This window comes from Frankliniella occidentalis, unplaced genomic scaffold (assembly GCF_000697945.3).
Source record: "Frankliniella occidentalis isolate FOCC.00 unplaced genomic scaffold, Focc_3.1 Scaffold31, whole genome shotgun sequence".
Lineage (NCBI taxonomy): Eukaryota > Metazoa > Arthropoda > Insecta > Thysanoptera > Thripidae > Frankliniella > Frankliniella occidentalis.
In genome coordinates, this window is record NW_026267161.1 from 72,739 (window position 1) to 88,728 (window position 15,990).

Consider the following 15,990-nt stretch of genomic DNA (forward strand, 5'->3'; position numbering starts at 1 on the left):
GGAGGGGGAGAAAGAGGAGGGGGAGAAGAGGGAGGAGGAGGTGAAGACGCCGAGGAACAAGAGGTAGGGAGGGAGTCTTAATTAATCGCAGTCATTCCGTCGACACATAACAACGCTGGGTGCTTTTGACACTCGAGCCGCCTCCTGCGCCTCCCGCCGCGGCCCAGGATAAAATTGGGACAGTTTGTAGAGTCTGACAAGGAGGGCCCTGGGCCCGGCCCTGGGCCCGGGCAGGGAAATGTGTTCAGGAAGACGGACTGCAGGGGGCGCCGCAAGAGCGCGACACACGCCCCAAAGTCTCCCTTCGACAACAAAGTCGTTCAGTGCTATGTAGTCACGCTTGTCGTCGGAGCTGAGCGCGCGGCGGCGGTAGTCTCCGTGTTGGGAGCAGCAGCAACGCGCGCGCGGGGACCCCGTTTTTTCCGCCCCGCCCCTGTGCCGCACCCCGCCTCGCCCCGCCTCGCCCCGTCGACACATCTGCCGACCCCGGCCGCCCCGCGCCGGGCCGGCCGGCCGCTCCGCGCCGGGCCCCACACCGGCGCCGTAACCGGCCTTCAGGACGCCCCGCCTCCTATAAAAGCGTCCGGCGGGAGAAGACGAGCAGTATTCAAGTCGAAGCCCTCCCGATCATCACAATGAAGCTGGTAAGGCTGGTAGACGTCGCCGTGCGGGCGTGTGTTTGGTTTGGGGAAGTCTCTCAAGGAAGACAAACTCAATGCTAGGCTAGACTCAAGACAACAGAGCCACAAATCACTGCTGAAAAGTGAAAAGGGCGTAAGTCCTCCGAGGGCTTTCGTCCTTTTCACTGTTTACCAGTGAAACGACCTGGAACCTGCTCTAAACGAGGAAGTCACCCTCTTGCTTTGGTAATGAGCCGGTAGCCTGCACCGACATTCTACGCCGTGCTTTACACCAATAATCTTGTCCCAGGTCATCGTCGCGTGCGCCCTGCTGGCCGTGGCCCTCGCCCGGCCCCAGCAGCTCCAGCAGCAGCCCCAGCAGTACAAGCCCCCCGTGCCCATCCTCTCCCAGGACGCCGAGCTCAGCATCGACGGCTCCCACCACTCCAGGTTGGTACAAGCGTCCTTGTTCTTACGGTTTGTTCTGCCCGGGCCTTTTCTTTGCATGCGCGTCCGGCCGGCAGCCGTACGTCTCGCGGTCTGTCTGTCTGTCCGTCCGCGGGGCTGCGGCATTGTGTCGCAATGGGGCCGTGCAGTATTGTAGCCTGGGGCACATCGCCCTCTCCGCATGACCTCTGCCTATTCAACCTCAACCGGGATGGGATAGAAGTTACGCAAAACGAACAGTACACGAGGGGTGAGGGGTCGAGGGCCGAGGTGGTTCCTAAGGGATCATCCAGAAAGTACGCCCGACATTCGCCGTTACGAACCTGCAAAGTTCGGTCTCTGTAAAGCTCTCTGAACGCCTGGTAGGTAGGCAACATCTTTCATGCAGGGCATGCGTGTACTGCGGTCTTGCCTACCCCGAGTCTCGCAGGCGCCGAGCTCTCGTGATTTGTCGAATGGATTTGATGAAAACGGACGAACTTTCTAGATGATCCCTAACGTCGCGCGCACTTGCGCACCTCCTTTCAGCTTCCAGACCGGCGACGGCGTGAGCCGCTCCGAGAAGGGCGTGCAGAAGCAGCTCGGCGCCGGCGACCAGGGTGAGGCCATCCAGGGCCAGGTGTCCTGGACCGACAACGACGGCCAGCAGCATAGCCTCACCTACACCGCCGACGAGAACGGCTACCAGCCCCAGGGTGACTTGGTGCCCGCCATCCCAGCCGCGATCCAGCGCGCGCTCGAGTGGAACGCCGCCCACCCCGAGGAGGAGGACCCCAAGGACAGCCAGAGGCAGTAAGGAGGACTCCTCGCCGCTCTGACCCGCCGACCCCACGACTTCCACCCGACACTGCGACCCACCTGTCTTCGGTGGCCTTCCGAGTCGCGAAGGTGCCGCCGGCGCCGGACTCTGATGATGACCCCGGCCAGGACCGCCCCGCCGCGCTCGCCGACCGCCACCGCCAGAACTGATAATTAACGCTTTAAATTGTGATAAGTTTTGCAGCCAAGCCAATCATTGGCATGCCATTTGGAGAATGACCTTGTTTTGACTGTGTGAAAATAAAAACTGACGATCTCCAACCTTCACTCGTTCTTGAGACTTTTGGCAGTTTGGGAATTACCTCTTTCCTGGAGTCCGTTGTAAACTCACAAACTGCCAATAACAGCTATGAGTATCCTCCAAATGAAATGTAAACTATGTAGAGCAACTAAAACCAATTCTACAAATAGCAATAACAATGTCTACCAGGTGGCTGAAAAATACAGATTTTGGAGTTACGCCAGTGGGCACTACTGCGATGCGTGCTACCCGATGCATAAATGCTGCATGCTTCTCTGAAGACTTCCGAGACACGAGACCTCGTCTTAAAAGTGAAGATACTTCCTGAATGCTGAAGATTTACTTTAGTCCAAGTTGAAAAAAAATGACAAAAGCTTCTCACAAACATATACACACCACAAAACTAAATTTGGAAACAGGTGATGTCATACCGAGGCTGTGTTGATTTGTGTCTCTTGTCGTGTCCCTGTACACACACACACACGCGCACACACGCGCGCGCGCCAACACACACAGTCTCTCTCTCTGTCTCTGTCTCTCTCTCTCTCTTCCTCTCTCACGCACAAGACCCGTGCACTCCTCCGTATCATCGGACGTCCCTGCTGGAGAGGGGTCCAAACCGGTTGGCCCGAAAACCATAGTAAATGTGAGTGAGATGGAAAGTGCAAGCGGGTGAAGTGAAGGCGAAGGCCCGGGTCATATGCCCCGTCAGCCTTGGGCCTTGGACATCCTCTCCGCCCCTGTATCACTTCGAGAGCCACGCCCGGCCCAGTGACGTTGGCGTTGTGCAAACCGCACAGGACCAACACCATCAATAACTTGACACCTTCTAACGAAAACGCGGTCCCGAAGGTGAAGAGTTGAAACGGCCATCTGACAGTCCGACAAACGACATCGTGTACCCAACGCAGCGTCTCTTTGAAAATCGGAGTAATCTGCAACCGTGTGTGTTTGTGTGGTTCAGATACGCATAGGGGAAAAAATAGCGGGTCCAGCATAAACGTATACGGCGATACGTCCGAGCATTCCAATGGGTGTGGTTTCAGTTTTCATGGGTAACGCGATTTAGTTACAGTAGAAGAGGTTTCGTTGACATCGCCATAATGGTTTGCTCTCACAACCAATTCTGGAGCGCTATTATTGAGCATGCTTGATGACGTCCAATTCAATTGGGATGGGTTGTCGATGTAAAACATTATTGTCTTTGTTGTGGTTTGTTGAAATCTTAATTTTTAATAGCATCACAAAGAGGACATTTTAAACAAATAAGTACAAGGTGTCTATGAGAAATGTACAAATATTGTACAGCAGGGAAAACACCGGCAATCAAATCCAGCATTTCTAATCACACGTTTTTTGATTTATGATGATATGGAATGATGACAATCACGTAATAGTCTCTGCGTGGTGTGTGAGAACGGTAAAACCATTCATAGCCAGTCCCCGAGGCTACGTTTGGTCTCCCTCTCCCGTTCTCGTAATTGGTTATTAACTTTTGTTCGCGTCATTTTCTACCTGGGGTGCGGAAGCTTTGTCATGGTGACGAGTAGAGAGTGAAGGAGAGTCGATGTGTTTGTATGTGCGTGTCGAGTCTACGAGGTGTACTTCTGAGACTCGTCCTCCTCGGGGTGAGCGAGGTTGTACTCGATGGAGCGCTGAATCTCGGCGGGGATGGGTGGCGGCTGGGGGAGGTGGGCGCCCTCGGGGTGGTAGCCGTTCTCGTCGGCGGTGAACCTCAGGTCGTACTGGTTACCCTCGCGGTCCGAGTACTGCACCTGTCCCTGGACCACCTCGGCGACGTCCTTTCCGCCGAGCTGGCGGAGCTGGCCGACCTCCTGGCGCCTGACGCCGTCCTCCGTCTCGAACCTGGAGCAGATCGGGGTGGTGAGGATGGCGTGCTGGAGGCGATAGGTGCGCCAGGCAGCGCGAGCCGGCGACGGGGCTGCTTACCTGGAGTGGAACGAGCCGTCCGAGTTGACCACGGCGTCCTGCGAGAGGATGGCGATGGGCCTCTGCTGGAGCTGCTGCTGCTGCTGAGGGCGCGCTGCGACCACCGCCAGCACGGCGAACACCATCAGGACCTGTGACAGGAGGATGTCACTGCAGTGCGAGCAGCACCCACCAAGGCACCCACGAAGCGTCTCCCCACAAGTGATTTAACCTGGATTTGACAACGTGCTATATCGTACAGCAACAACAAAAGCCCGTCTTGTGTATTTGGCCCAGTTTCGCTGCGCTTTGCTGCGCTCCGCTCCGCTGAGCACGCTGGCTGCGGTGCGGCCGATGGGGCTGTACCCACGCTGCTCAGCTGCTCAGCCCGCGCGCCCAAGTGCAACGACCCCGCGCGCACCGGCCGGCGTGCATGGCTCGGACTGTACCGACCAGTACCCGGCCCTTACGTCACCGTGCGGTGTCCTGACGGCGTCCTGGCTGTATCCTGACCCGAGGCCAACACGACAATGGGCCCGGGGGTGAGGGGAGCCGAGCGGGCACGACGACGCGCGGCGCAAGAGATGTCTCGCACACAAATGTAGAGTTTGGAGGGGGTATCTCCCCCTCCCCCCACCGACCATAAGAACAGCACATGCTCCAAAAGAACCGACGTCTATCGCGGTCACCCCGAAGGCCCCTCGGAAGAGCCTGCTAAGAGCCTATCAGACGCCCCGGGCGTCTCGCGCGCACTCACACCTCGCGCTGCTCTCCTCCGACACGCAACTGTTTGAACCCACTGCCGCGGTTTAATGAAGTGGAGCGATGGACGAGACGGCCGCTGGGCCTGGGCCGGGTAGCTACCCACCGGCCTTGGACCAGGGCGCGGCGCGGCGGGGCGGGGCCTGCGGGGCGGGGCTGAGGGGGCCTAGTGTGAAGTAACAAGGGGGCCGCTGGCCCGGCGTTGCGTCCCAAGCGGTCCTTAGGGTCCAGGAGGCACCGGGATGGTTCTGGAGAGCGCACCGTCGATCTGAAAGGGGCTGGGGGGCACGACTGTCCATAAGGTGCGGTGCGTATGGATATAGGGCAAACTGGGGTGACTGCTAAACGCGCTACACGAGCTCCCATTTCCTTACGAGCCCGCTGGTCCACTTTGCCTGCTATGGGCCTGTCCGTCTCTATGCGTAGCCCCCCCCCCCTCCTCCTCAACCCCCCGCAGACACACACAATGAAAGCGATACCAGCTACGGCAGCGCGCTTGCGACATGCCCGCTCCTAGCACTGAACTGGACAAGACAGTCCGCACGACCCGCTCCGGCCGCCACCGCCCACGAGCCTCACTTACACTAGCAGCAGGACTCCACACCGCTGGGCTGGACACCAGCTCGGCGGGACTAGAGTACAACAAGCACTACTTGAAGGAGAGAAGAACGTCCCGCACTACACTGAGCGCCTGGCGGGCGCTGAGGTAGGCAGCCCGCAGCCATCCGTGCGCCGCTGCGGCCTACCCCGCCGGGCTGCCGTGGGCTCCGCGTCGTCAGAGGCCCTGTCGCTGCATCCTCCCTGTCGCTCTGACTCACCGATCTCATGTTGGCGGCGATGATCTGGTCGGGGGCAGGACTCGAGTACGGTTGGACCGGCCGAGCGGGCTGCACTCCTTTTATATAGGGGCCACCAGCGGGCCTCCCCCTCCGCTCCGCGCGCCTCCCCGTCCTCCCCCTGCGAGCCGAGGGGGGCCCCCGAGGGGGGACGGCTCCACGCCGCCCCCTCCCCTCTCCCGCGGACCGGCCCCCCCTGCCCTCAGGTGTGCTGCACACGGTAACTGCCCGTCTGATGCCGCAAACCCCCGTAACTCATCAAGCTTCTCTCGATGTCACCCCATCGGGCAAACCGACTGTCATTCGAATGTTTATGTCATAATGGTTTTGAGAGAGGAGAGAAAGGAAAAATGAGTGCACAATTGTCTGCTTCGCCACTGGAGAACCTTCCTCCTGGCGGGTTGCTCCACTCCTACGCCACCGTGTCACCAACCCTGTATTCGAAACAATCGTGGTGGGGTGACTCCTGTCGAAATGTGAAAAAAGTTTCGCATTTAACTGGTCATATTGGGGTCAATATGACCTATGGCCTCATCGTGACTTTTTTTGTGGGATGTGACCAGAGGCCGACGAGGGAGCGGAGAAGATGGGGGCGTTTCCCTTTCACGTCGATCGATCGTCGACGAACTCGTTCACACAGAATTGTAAAGGACTCCGGTAAACGGCCGTAGCAGCACGCAGTAGAGTGCGTCACGGGGGATGGGAGGGGGGTGCAAGGCCACCTGGACCGGCTCGGCCCCATCCGCTCGTCTTTTTCACTCCTAGACCCAAATCGGATCGAGCGGAACCACTCCATCACAGCTTTGTGCACTTACTACAAACGTGCCCCAGTTGCTAAATAGAACTTTTTGAAGGTTCCATGAAACAAAAATTTAGTATTTTTCGCAATTTTATTTAACGTGGAATACTGCTCTCTCGCATAACACAACACAGACCGAATCACAACTCGAAACAATCACATCACTACAATGCAAGGAGGCACTTGCATTGAGGTCATATCAAAAACTATCTGACAAAATACATGATGGCTCATCATACCTTATCCTCTACATCATTTGGCACCCAACCAGACAGAGCACATAAACTGAAAAAAACTTTTACATTTCAGTGGGCATCCACTGTTCCGCAACCACACCACCACACTATTTTTAAACAGCTTTACAGGATGCCATCTAGAGCAAATCATCTTTCATTTATTTCCTTAGAATCTGAAGGAAAATGTTAAATAACCATCTTGAGAGTATTTAGAAATAATGTGTTCACGATCATCACTCTTTAGTCCACGTACAACTCAAAGTTAGAAGTAGTGAGTGTAGTGAGCCTTTGCCATAACTCTGAGGGATTGCAAAATATAATTCCTCATGTGCACTTACTAAACAACAGACATTTGGTCCCAATAGAAACTTTGACAGTGTAATAGAGAGCAGTGCTAAGGATGATTTTGTACACAAGAAAATTCTTGATTGAATATTTAAAAGGATCCTCCACATATAAGAGATAATAACACAATAAAATTATATCATAAACAACATGAATAAGCTTTGGTTTCCTTCAGATGACAATGACAACAGCATTCAATACTTTAAATGAGGAACAGGAAACATTCATATCTGGCACAAAGTATATAAATAAGGATTTAGCATAAATACTGTAACCAAAATTTTAACAGTGAAATAGATTCAGAATAATCTACATCTTTCCTATATACCTATGAGAAATCTTACAAGAGATCCAAACAAGACTACCTATACACACTTTTTCAAATCTTCACAAAATTAATTTTTTAAACATGTAGACACAATAATATATTTTTGCCATTATCTCATTCTATTTTGCTATCTTCACTGAAAAATGGCAAATGTACTTTATAAGCATGAAGAATGCTGTTGGCACTTGTTTACCACGTCCATCTTTTCCTCTCGGCAATAAATGATATTTAAAGAAAAAATGGAGGAAAGGAGCAGACACACGGAATAAAACACAAGTTGCTTCTTCTGGGTAAACCAAACAAGATGGAGAAAAATAAAAATTATTTATGAAAATGAAGTTATGCACACACTCATTAAACGTGAGAGATGGTTCTGTAGACGTCTCAAAATTGGAAAGAGTACTCTTCCAACCATCAATTTTCAATGACCTATTTGAACCTGATTTTAAGTTGATGACTGTATACCAAATTCCTACAAAAAAACTTAATTGCAGCAATTGGTTAAAATTTTAAAAGCACAAGTACAAGTACATGCATTACAAACTTGAATCTTTGTCAAATATGCTTCCAATACACAACATAGATCGACCAAACAATTCTAAAACTTAACACAACCTTAATGAACGGACAGATAACATGTTTCTTCTGGAATGCACAAACATAACCAAAAAGAAAGGGAACACCCAGATTATTAAAAGTACTTTACACACAGTACAGAACACCTTTGTACAACTGATTTAGCATTGCAACTAAACTAAGAAAATAGAATATGTGCAACAAGGATAAAATACAACACAATAAACCATTTAGTTCCTGAACATCAAAACAAACTGACAGTGTTAGTCTTAGCCGACTTGCTTAGAAAATAAAAGACTTTCAATAACAGAGATGATTCACAGCTTTTCAAGTTAGACAAAAATACTTCACTAATATCATCCAATTATGAGAATGATGTTAGATAAGTTTTTAAGATGGGCCTGCCAATCTGAATTGAATTGAATGCACAATTAAGAAAAACTACAACAGAAAAGACTACCTAAACACAAACAATACAAAATTTAGAAAACTAGAATAGACTAAATGAAGTTTTAAAACATGCAAAAGATCCAGGATCTTAGCTGTTTGAATACAACAACCCTAAATAACATATCTCCTTTTGAAAAATAAGATCATCCATAACAGCCCACTGAATCATGATTTACACCGCTTATAGAGAGCGGAACTTCTAGCATATGGTTGTAAGGTTCATCCTTATTCTTCGGCCTTCTGTTTACACAACCAGAACAATTTGGTTACCACAGAGGAAGCATTAATGCAATACATATTGTATTTAAACCTCAAGAAGGAGAAGAATTTGTTGGTTAATCCTTCATGTATCACAATCCAGGAGGCACTGTATTAATTTTACGATCAGTAAGATAAATTCCAACTATTGTTTTTTGAATACAGAAAGGCTGTGGAATCAAAGGGGTGAGTGGCTATTATAAATTAGATTTGACTATCAACATTAAATAAGTGCTTAAATCTCCCCCCACCTTCCCTCAGGTACGAATTTCCAAACATCAATGATAATGAAAAGAAAGAAGATACATTTTCCACATCTCATTGTGCACACAATAGATACTTCCAGATTAATTTCAATCATACTATAACTAATCTACCTCAGACAACTTTTGTTTAAATAAAATTCATTTAAATAACAGATTATAAATAACAGTTAACACTCATCAAAAGTGGTTTCCATAAACCCTGTAATACTATCTGTACATCTGCACCTACAAGCATATCACAAGAAAAGGAGCACACACAAATGTACTCTGAAAAACATGGCACCCTTCTCATTACATAAAAGAAGAAACAGGGAAATATCTATTGATTATCTAGCACAATCAAGTTTGTTCAATGACTCAGAAAATATCCCTAAATCTGGATAGTACATTCACCATTCATTATTATAAAGCACAAAGTGCTACATATAAGTATTTCACCTGGTTCTAGTTTTGAATCCTGCTCGAAGACAGCAAAAGGCAAGAGAAGGTGCCGAGACATTATTACTAAGTTAGGAGTAGTAGAAAGAGAATAAATTAAAAGGGAACAGAATAAAGTTGTTACCAGATCTTGGTCACAATATATAGCTTAAAATATGTATGTATATGTGACCCAAAGACATTCCTTCACTTCAATATATTGGAAAGATATAGGAATTTTAACACCAATATCATAAAAAAGCAAACCTACATGCTTGCTATGGAGGAAAAAACAAATGCTGAAAACCTTTTCTTTTCCCACGATACATATTTGCCTATAGTGAGAATGACCAAAGTTCTGGCAACAATTTATGAGAAATGTGGCCTCAGACTACCTCTTAGATTATAAACATACCATGGGGCAATCAACTTCTCAAAGTATGCATCTTCCAGACACATTTTTTTAAGATAACAAAAATAAAAATAAAAAGTACTAAACCAAAATTTTTATGAAACAAACAGCCAACATCTTGATGACTAATGAGTGAAGACTCACCTCTAGATGATTGAAAAATACCTCATATGACTTACAAAAAATGATGACAAGATAAATAGGTATAGAACTGTTTAGATAATTCTAATTGCGTGTACCATGTTTGTCCCACATATGTTGACGATACTGTTCCCGTTGAACAAAGGAACGAGGACAGAGGTGGCAGCATAGACGATTTGTCAGATCAGAGTGGACTAAACGCACGTGATACTTCAGGGCAGAAAGGTTAGAATAATTCTGCCCGCAATGAGGGCAAGTTCCACACTGCAAAGAAGACCCCTTTGATCCTTCACCTGCACAGAGAGACAGAGCAAAATATTAATGCAATACATTCAAAAAACATCAGCGTAGTACCACAAACCATAAAATGACACTTATCATGTACACTTTCACTTCAATTAAATTTCTTGGGGGAGAATCACAAATCACCCTTGGTTATAAATGTAGAATGCAAGAAGCAGGTATGGAGGTTAGTGCTGAGTGAATATGTGCATAGAGTGGCTAGTGCATAGTAAAGAAGCAAAGACTACAGGATGGTTAGGGTGACTCCTAAAACTATTGTGTGCCCTGAAGTTAGATTTAAGCAAGGTACCATAGATACTATTCTTGCAATCTATTTTGAGACATTTCACAAGATATTCACTAATAAAAAACAAATAACAGGTTTAGTTGTTGACAGAAATGCAGTGTAGCAATGATAACAAATTTCAATGAGGTAAGTAAGGCAACTTCTAATCCATTATACATTTTTTGTATTATTTATTATGGTCCATAAAAAAAATCAGTACACATGAGAATAAGGATGGAATTCATAGTAGAGGGAATTTTCAAGACATGCTAAGACACAAGAAGTTAAAGGTATAAAGTCAGCCAGAAGTTAAATAAGAGTGAGTGAGATCATACTTAAACCACTGTATATGGTTTTGAGACATACCAGAATACTTTAAATGATTAACAGTTAACACTATAGTTATTATCTATATAAAAAAAAATTTGCACACAGCCTGTATTTTCTTAGTCTTACGAAAGTACAAATATCATAATCATTCAAATTGAGCAAAGCACATTTGCACAAAAATGCAAACTAATATGTGAGTAACTTTTTAAATACTGCCATAATCTTACAATAAATACTGAATTGTATTAAAATAATGTGTTCAGTCTTTTGTCACACCAATTAAGCACAATGATAGGGTTTCCTTATCAGAGCTTGATGGTTGTATTTGGACAGTCATAAACACATGAGATCAATCAATAGACTTAGATCTATGTATCAAATATGTATGTATACAGATAGAATAAATAAGTCACACTTGATAGGAAAGTTCAGTCAAATATGGTTTTGGCTGTACCAAGCAAAAGTTGATAGGTAGATAGGAACAACACAATACTATTCAGTTGAAACCTACCATTGAAATAAATACATACAGTTAGCCATGAAGATATCTTTTCGATACATACACTTCAGTTGACCTATGGTACACAATTGAGCATTCACAAATCTAATCACCGGTAGATAAGTAGAGGCCTGAAGTCCCTACAACAGGAACAGTAATAATAAAAAAGATCTCCACATGTACAGCATTGAAATCTGATACAGTCAGATCATGCCATATCTGATATGCATTCAAACATCTACTTTATTATTTAGATAGAATGGAGTGATACTTGTAGCTTCATTGACATAAACAATCTTACCACCTGATGTCTTGATACGCCGCAGAGGTGCTCCATGAGCTGTCACACTATGCTTCCGTAGATACCACTTGTTCTTAAATGACCGCTTACAAATATGACAAGGAAGAGCCTGACTTGGTGTATGCACATTCTCAATATGTTGTTTTAAATTAAACTTGTTACTGAAAGTCCTGTTACAGTGAGCACACGCGCGAGGCTGCATACACGACCAACTGCTGGTTGTCCTGCGGTTAAGTCCATTACTGTTCTCGAGAGTGTTTCCATTATGGAAAGGGAAATTGAAGTTTTCCATGTTGAGAAGAGTTCCTCCACTCCAATTACTAAAATAACCTTCCCTGCCCCCATCTGCAAGAACAAGACAAAGTCGAAAACTATTTATTTTTGATACAGTGTAATATTACGTAAAATTAAAAATCAACATGTAAGGCATGAATTTTTTCAATTTTTTAATCTGAGGAGTAAGGAGGACAATTCAAAAATCAGCACCCATGCCAATTGATTGATTTTTGAAACAATCTCAACTCACCTCAGCCATATTCCACACCAACCGACTCAAAATCTTCCACAAAGTCTACTTTCCTTAATTTGAGGTTTGATGTACATCCTAACTACAAGAAAAAAATACATGCACAAGGTCTATCATTATCTTCCGTTGTACTAAAAGGGCTACTCAGATCATGCATGTTAGAGAGTTGATTCTTTCAACATACTTCAATTTTATCAAACTTCAGAAGTTTTACAGTACTACAAACAAAATAACTAAAAAAGACATTAACATGAATAGACATCCAATTTTTAAATGTAAACAGTAAAAACACAGACTGAAAGTGAATTCCATTTTAGGAGTCTTTGGTACAGCACACGTACAGAACTGCATCCGTCAGAGTTAAAAAAAAGAGAGACGGCAACACAAAGACTTAACATAACTCACACTTTCTATATAATGTGATTTTGCATCGATTCTAGACTGAATTTAAAATGCTTAACAGATATAAAGTTTGATGTATTTAAACGATAATTATCCACATTTTTTTTTAAATGTAAAGCATAATTTTGTATGATCAAAAGACATTAGTCTGAAAAACAGACAGGAAACCTAAATATGATCAAAGGCACTACCAGTCTACAATTAAAGATACAACAAATCAAATGATCTACTAAACAGTTGAGTCTATAAGAAAATGATGAGGCATGAGACAATATCTAATGGTTTTAGCAACCTGGACAAATAGAGAATGAGCCATGGCAATCTTCAGAGTTTCTTTTTAAATCATTGTTATGAAAAAGCAAGTATACATAGAACTTCACTTCTACAAGATCATCATTGTCATGAATTATGAGTCACCAAAAATGTCCCTTCATCATTTGTTTTTCCCCTTCTGATGATTTAACATATTATTGCACAATTGCACTTTAATTTTATCTTTATCCCAACCCTTGAAGTATACTATCTTTATTTTAAATAAGAAAGTCATACCGAGAATTGTCAAGCAAACAAATTGTGGAAGACCTAATCAATTCAGTATTCTTTTCTGGACTGCATCAGGATGGAAATGTGCCTCACATTTTTCAAGGTTAAAATGTTCATATTTGTTCTGAATATGACAATATTAACTCTTCCTTGGTTAAGGAATTCTGATTCCTCCTGAAGTTATTTGTGGCAAGTCTACAGGTACATGTAGCATGGAAATGTCTCAAAACCAACAAACCAACCAACCATCCAACCAACCAACCAACCAAACAGGAAAAAAAAAAAAAAAAAAACAACACAAAAACAAGGTGTTCTTGGTAAGCCCAAATGGGTACTATAAAATTAAACCTCATTTAAACAGCAAACAGCAGAGAGAAAATAGAACAAGGAACTACTTTATAACCCAAAGAAAGGTGAAGAATTTATGGGATAAAATAAAGAACACCAATAACACCCAACTCCGATCATACACACATGCAGCTGACAAGTTTGAAGCATTTCTCGTTGACTTCCCCTTCTTTTTACCATCAAACCATTTAATGAAAGCATGGACTAGAGTTGAACAGAAGAAAATATAAACTTACCACTAGCTGTGAGATCAGTTGCTGAAGCTTGATTGTTTGTTGAGAGACCACCTATAGGATCCAAAGGAACACATCGGTTGAAATTTATTTCTGCTTCATATACATAAGATCGATTTTAAAAAGAGGAAAAATTGTCATACCATCTGTGCTGCGAGGTGATACTCCAGCAAGTGATCGAGCCAATAGACTTGAAGTGCCAGCTTCATTGCTTTCATCCATTTCCATGTAAAATCCGCTACGGCTATCATCCCCATGATCATTATCTCTATCATCCTCTTCATTGTCGTTGTAAACTTCACCATCATCATCCATGTCAGTCTCGAGAGCTCCTGAGTCATTAGTGGGATCAAGTGGTTCTGGTTTAACTTCAGATATATTTACTGATACATTTTCTAGTAGAGCTAAACTATCATCAGATATGCGGGATGGATCTGGTCCACTTGAATTAGAATTTGCATTTTCTATACCAGCATCTGAAGAGGCCAAACTACTTGTGCTGACTCTTCTTGGAGTAGCTTTGCGCCTTTTAGATACATGTTGGGGAGATGATGGCGCAGATAAATGCTCTTTGTTTACAAGAGAATCCGAGGCAGGACTTGTAGAACGAGCAGGAGGGGGGATGTGGCGTTTGGAGGAGTTAGAGGCTTGCTTTAACTGGTGGGATGTTAGTGACGAAGCCCTGCTAACTGGACTTCCTCCTGGCGAGGGAGTAATTGTGGCTACTTTGGAGAAAGTCCTCTGAATATTGCTAAGAGGAGGGGGTGCTAATGATGAACTCTGACCACTCTTCTGCTGAGGCTGAAAAACATAGAAATAGATTTTATAATATTTTCATAGTAAATCATGAGACAGAGAAAATTAAGATACGTAATTAGAGATGAGGACATGTTGTAAATGAAAATACTTACAGGCTCCTTTACTGGACTGGAAGCACCTGTAAGACCACGGACTTGAAGAAGTTCTGCTGTTTCTAAAAATGTTGACAACTGATCTTGAGTGATAAAAACTTCCCCTTGGTACATAAAACTTAGGAGTGCCAGCACATCTTCATATCTAACATCTTTTAAAATGACAACAGGATGCTGGCATGGATTTTCCTGTGAACATACAATTTGAATAATTTTAATAATGTAATATGTGGGCAAAGACATGTTTGCAAGAATAATTAAAATTTGAAAATTTTGGATGTGTTTAAAAACAAACCTTGAATACTGATCGAAAGTACGGACTACAGGCTGATAAAATAACTTTGTGAGCCTTGACACTTTTGCCCCCACAAGTTAAGGTAACATCAACCAGGTCTTGTTCAGCTTTTAAGCTTCCAAGAGCTGAGGCAATGTTGCTCTGGAAGTTGTTCCATCGTAGACAAAACTGCTCTGCAGCCATAACTGAGAAACAAAAAGAGTGCTGTAAGATTATTTGCAATAAAAAAAATATTTCAATGGAAAGTTTGGAAAAGTAACTAAATACAATATAAAATTTATCTATAGTAATTTTTAGGTGAGTTAGATTCTTCCTATATGTATTCTGAATAGCCGTGCAAGATGTCTCAAAAGATTGAATTACTAAATGGTATGTGATCAGTTAGGAATACATCTAAGCAATTCAACTTGGCAATGAAGTTCAATGAACTAATAGGTTATATGTAGAACACGGTAAGGTCATGTTTGGGTTCATCCGTAGGTCAATTCAACTATTCCGCAATTATTTCAAAGAATAGAGTGATTAGGTTGACATAGGGGAGCCGGCAAGCTAGCCGGCATGATCTCAGCCAGGTGGCGTGAGTAAATGTAACGCCGGGAGCTCGAAATTTGCGTTCGGCTTTTAACCTATTTAAATGGCCAACGCGAAAACTTTGCACGTACACAACTACTCTAGGCCTACGGGGCCCAAGCCGAATTCACTATCTTCGCAAACTTCTACTAAAATGATAATAATCACTCACTCAGACCGTAGAATCAAACTAGACGTGTAGGTTTTTTTCTAGCAAACAATCACTTAAGAGTTCACTCGTCATTTCCAGCATAATAACTAGAAATTTCGCACATTTTTGCCAAACATTCGCTTAGTTCGCCAGGTTTTGCTTGTGCAAAAAGGAAAGTAGAGAAAAAAAACACGTTTTGCGAACGCTGAAGTGCCATTTTATCCTATGAAATTGAGCCCGATGGGTGAGGATAGAAGTACTTGTAAACAAACAAAATAGGCTTTACTGTACTTACTGGTATAAAAGCCATAGGCAATACTACTGAATTACTTAAGTGAAAAATAATATTTGTGTTTGCCAATTTCATTTTGCACACGCGTGGTTGGCAGAACTCGCTCTCTCCTGGATAGTTCATTTGCAGAATTTTGTAG

The 15,990-nt window shown here is 44.5% G+C and overlaps 3 protein-coding genes across 6 annotated transcripts; 1 reads left to right on the forward strand and 2 right to left on the reverse strand.

Annotated features, from left to right (window-relative positions):
• The first annotated feature begins 511 nt into the window (after window positions 1-511).
• On the forward strand, window positions 512-2,153 carry LOC113203208 (endocuticle structural glycoprotein SgAbd-3-like). Its single transcript, XM_026417782.2, has 3 exons — window positions 512-644; window positions 931-1,070; window positions 1,596-2,153. The coding sequence occupies exons 1-3, from the start codon at window positions 636-638 to the stop codon at window positions 1,861-1,863; spliced, it is 417 nt and encodes a 138-aa protein (XP_026273567.1). The 5' UTR covers window positions 512-635; the 3' UTR covers window positions 1,864-2,153.
• A 1,187-nt stretch (window positions 2,154-3,340) lies between these two features.
• LOC113203199 (endocuticle structural glycoprotein SgAbd-3-like) lies at window positions 3,341-5,716 on the reverse strand. The gene is made up of 3 exons (XM_026417770.2): window positions 5,637-5,716; window positions 4,078-4,208; window positions 3,341-3,993 (listed from the first exon to the last, which is right to left on the reverse strand). The coding sequence occupies exons 1-3, from the start codon at window positions 5,643-5,645 to the stop codon at window positions 3,720-3,722; spliced, it is 414 nt and encodes a 137-aa protein (XP_026273555.1). The 5' UTR covers window positions 5,646-5,716; the 3' UTR covers window positions 3,341-3,719.
• An 809-nt stretch (window positions 5,717-6,525) lies between these two features.
• LOC113203171 (broad-complex core protein isoforms 1/2/3/4/5) lies at window positions 6,526-15,987 on the reverse strand. Of its 4 annotated transcripts, XM_026417724.2 has the most exons (7): window positions 15,581-15,786; window positions 14,839-15,023; window positions 14,544-14,732; window positions 13,776-14,433; window positions 13,636-13,686; window positions 12,107-12,188; window positions 11,776-11,925 (listed from the first exon to the last, which is right to left on the reverse strand). In XM_026417724.2, exons 2-6 carry the CDS (start codon window positions 15,019-15,021, stop codon window positions 12,133-12,135), a joined length of 1,137 nt encoding a protein of 378 aa, XP_026273509.1. In that variant the 5' UTR covers window positions 15,022-15,023; window positions 15,581-15,786; the 3' UTR covers window positions 11,776-11,925; window positions 12,107-12,132. The 4 variants fall into 4 exon arrangements, with proteins under 4 accessions (XP_026273508.1, XP_026273507.1, XP_026273506.1 ...); XM_026417723.2 differs by lacking the exons at window positions 11,776-11,925; window positions 12,107-12,188 and adding an exon at window positions 6,526-10,175 and having other exon boundaries at window positions 15,581-15,788; XM_026417722.2 differs by lacking the exons at window positions 12,107-12,188; window positions 15,581-15,786 and adding an exon at window positions 15,855-15,987 and having other exon boundaries at window positions 10,618-11,925.
• Window positions 15,988-15,990: the final 3 nt, after the last annotated feature.

Coding starts and splice junctions, on each gene's coding strand:
- LOC113203208 (XM_026417782.2), top strand. Junction 1,071..1,595: donor GACGGCTCCCACCACTCCAG/GTTGGTACAAGC, acceptor ACCTCCTTTCAG/CTTCCAGACCGGCGACGGCG.
- LOC113203199 (XM_026417770.2), bottom strand. Junction 3,994..4,077: donor GACGGCTCGTTCCACTCCAG/GTAAGCAGCCCC, acceptor GATCTGCTCCAG/GTTCGAGACGGAGGACGGCG.
- LOC113203171 (XM_026417722.2), bottom strand. CDS start 15,021: ATGGCTGCAGAGCAGTTTTGTCTACGATGGAACAACTTCCAGAGCAAC. Junction 14,434..14,543: donor CCAGTCCAGTAAAGGAGCCT/GTAAGTATTTTC, acceptor TATGTTTTTCAG/CCTCAGCAGAAGAGTGGTCA. Junction 13,687..13,775: donor ATCACCTCGCAGCACAGATG/GTATGACAATTT, acceptor TGGATCCTATAG/GTGGTCTCTCAACAAACAAT.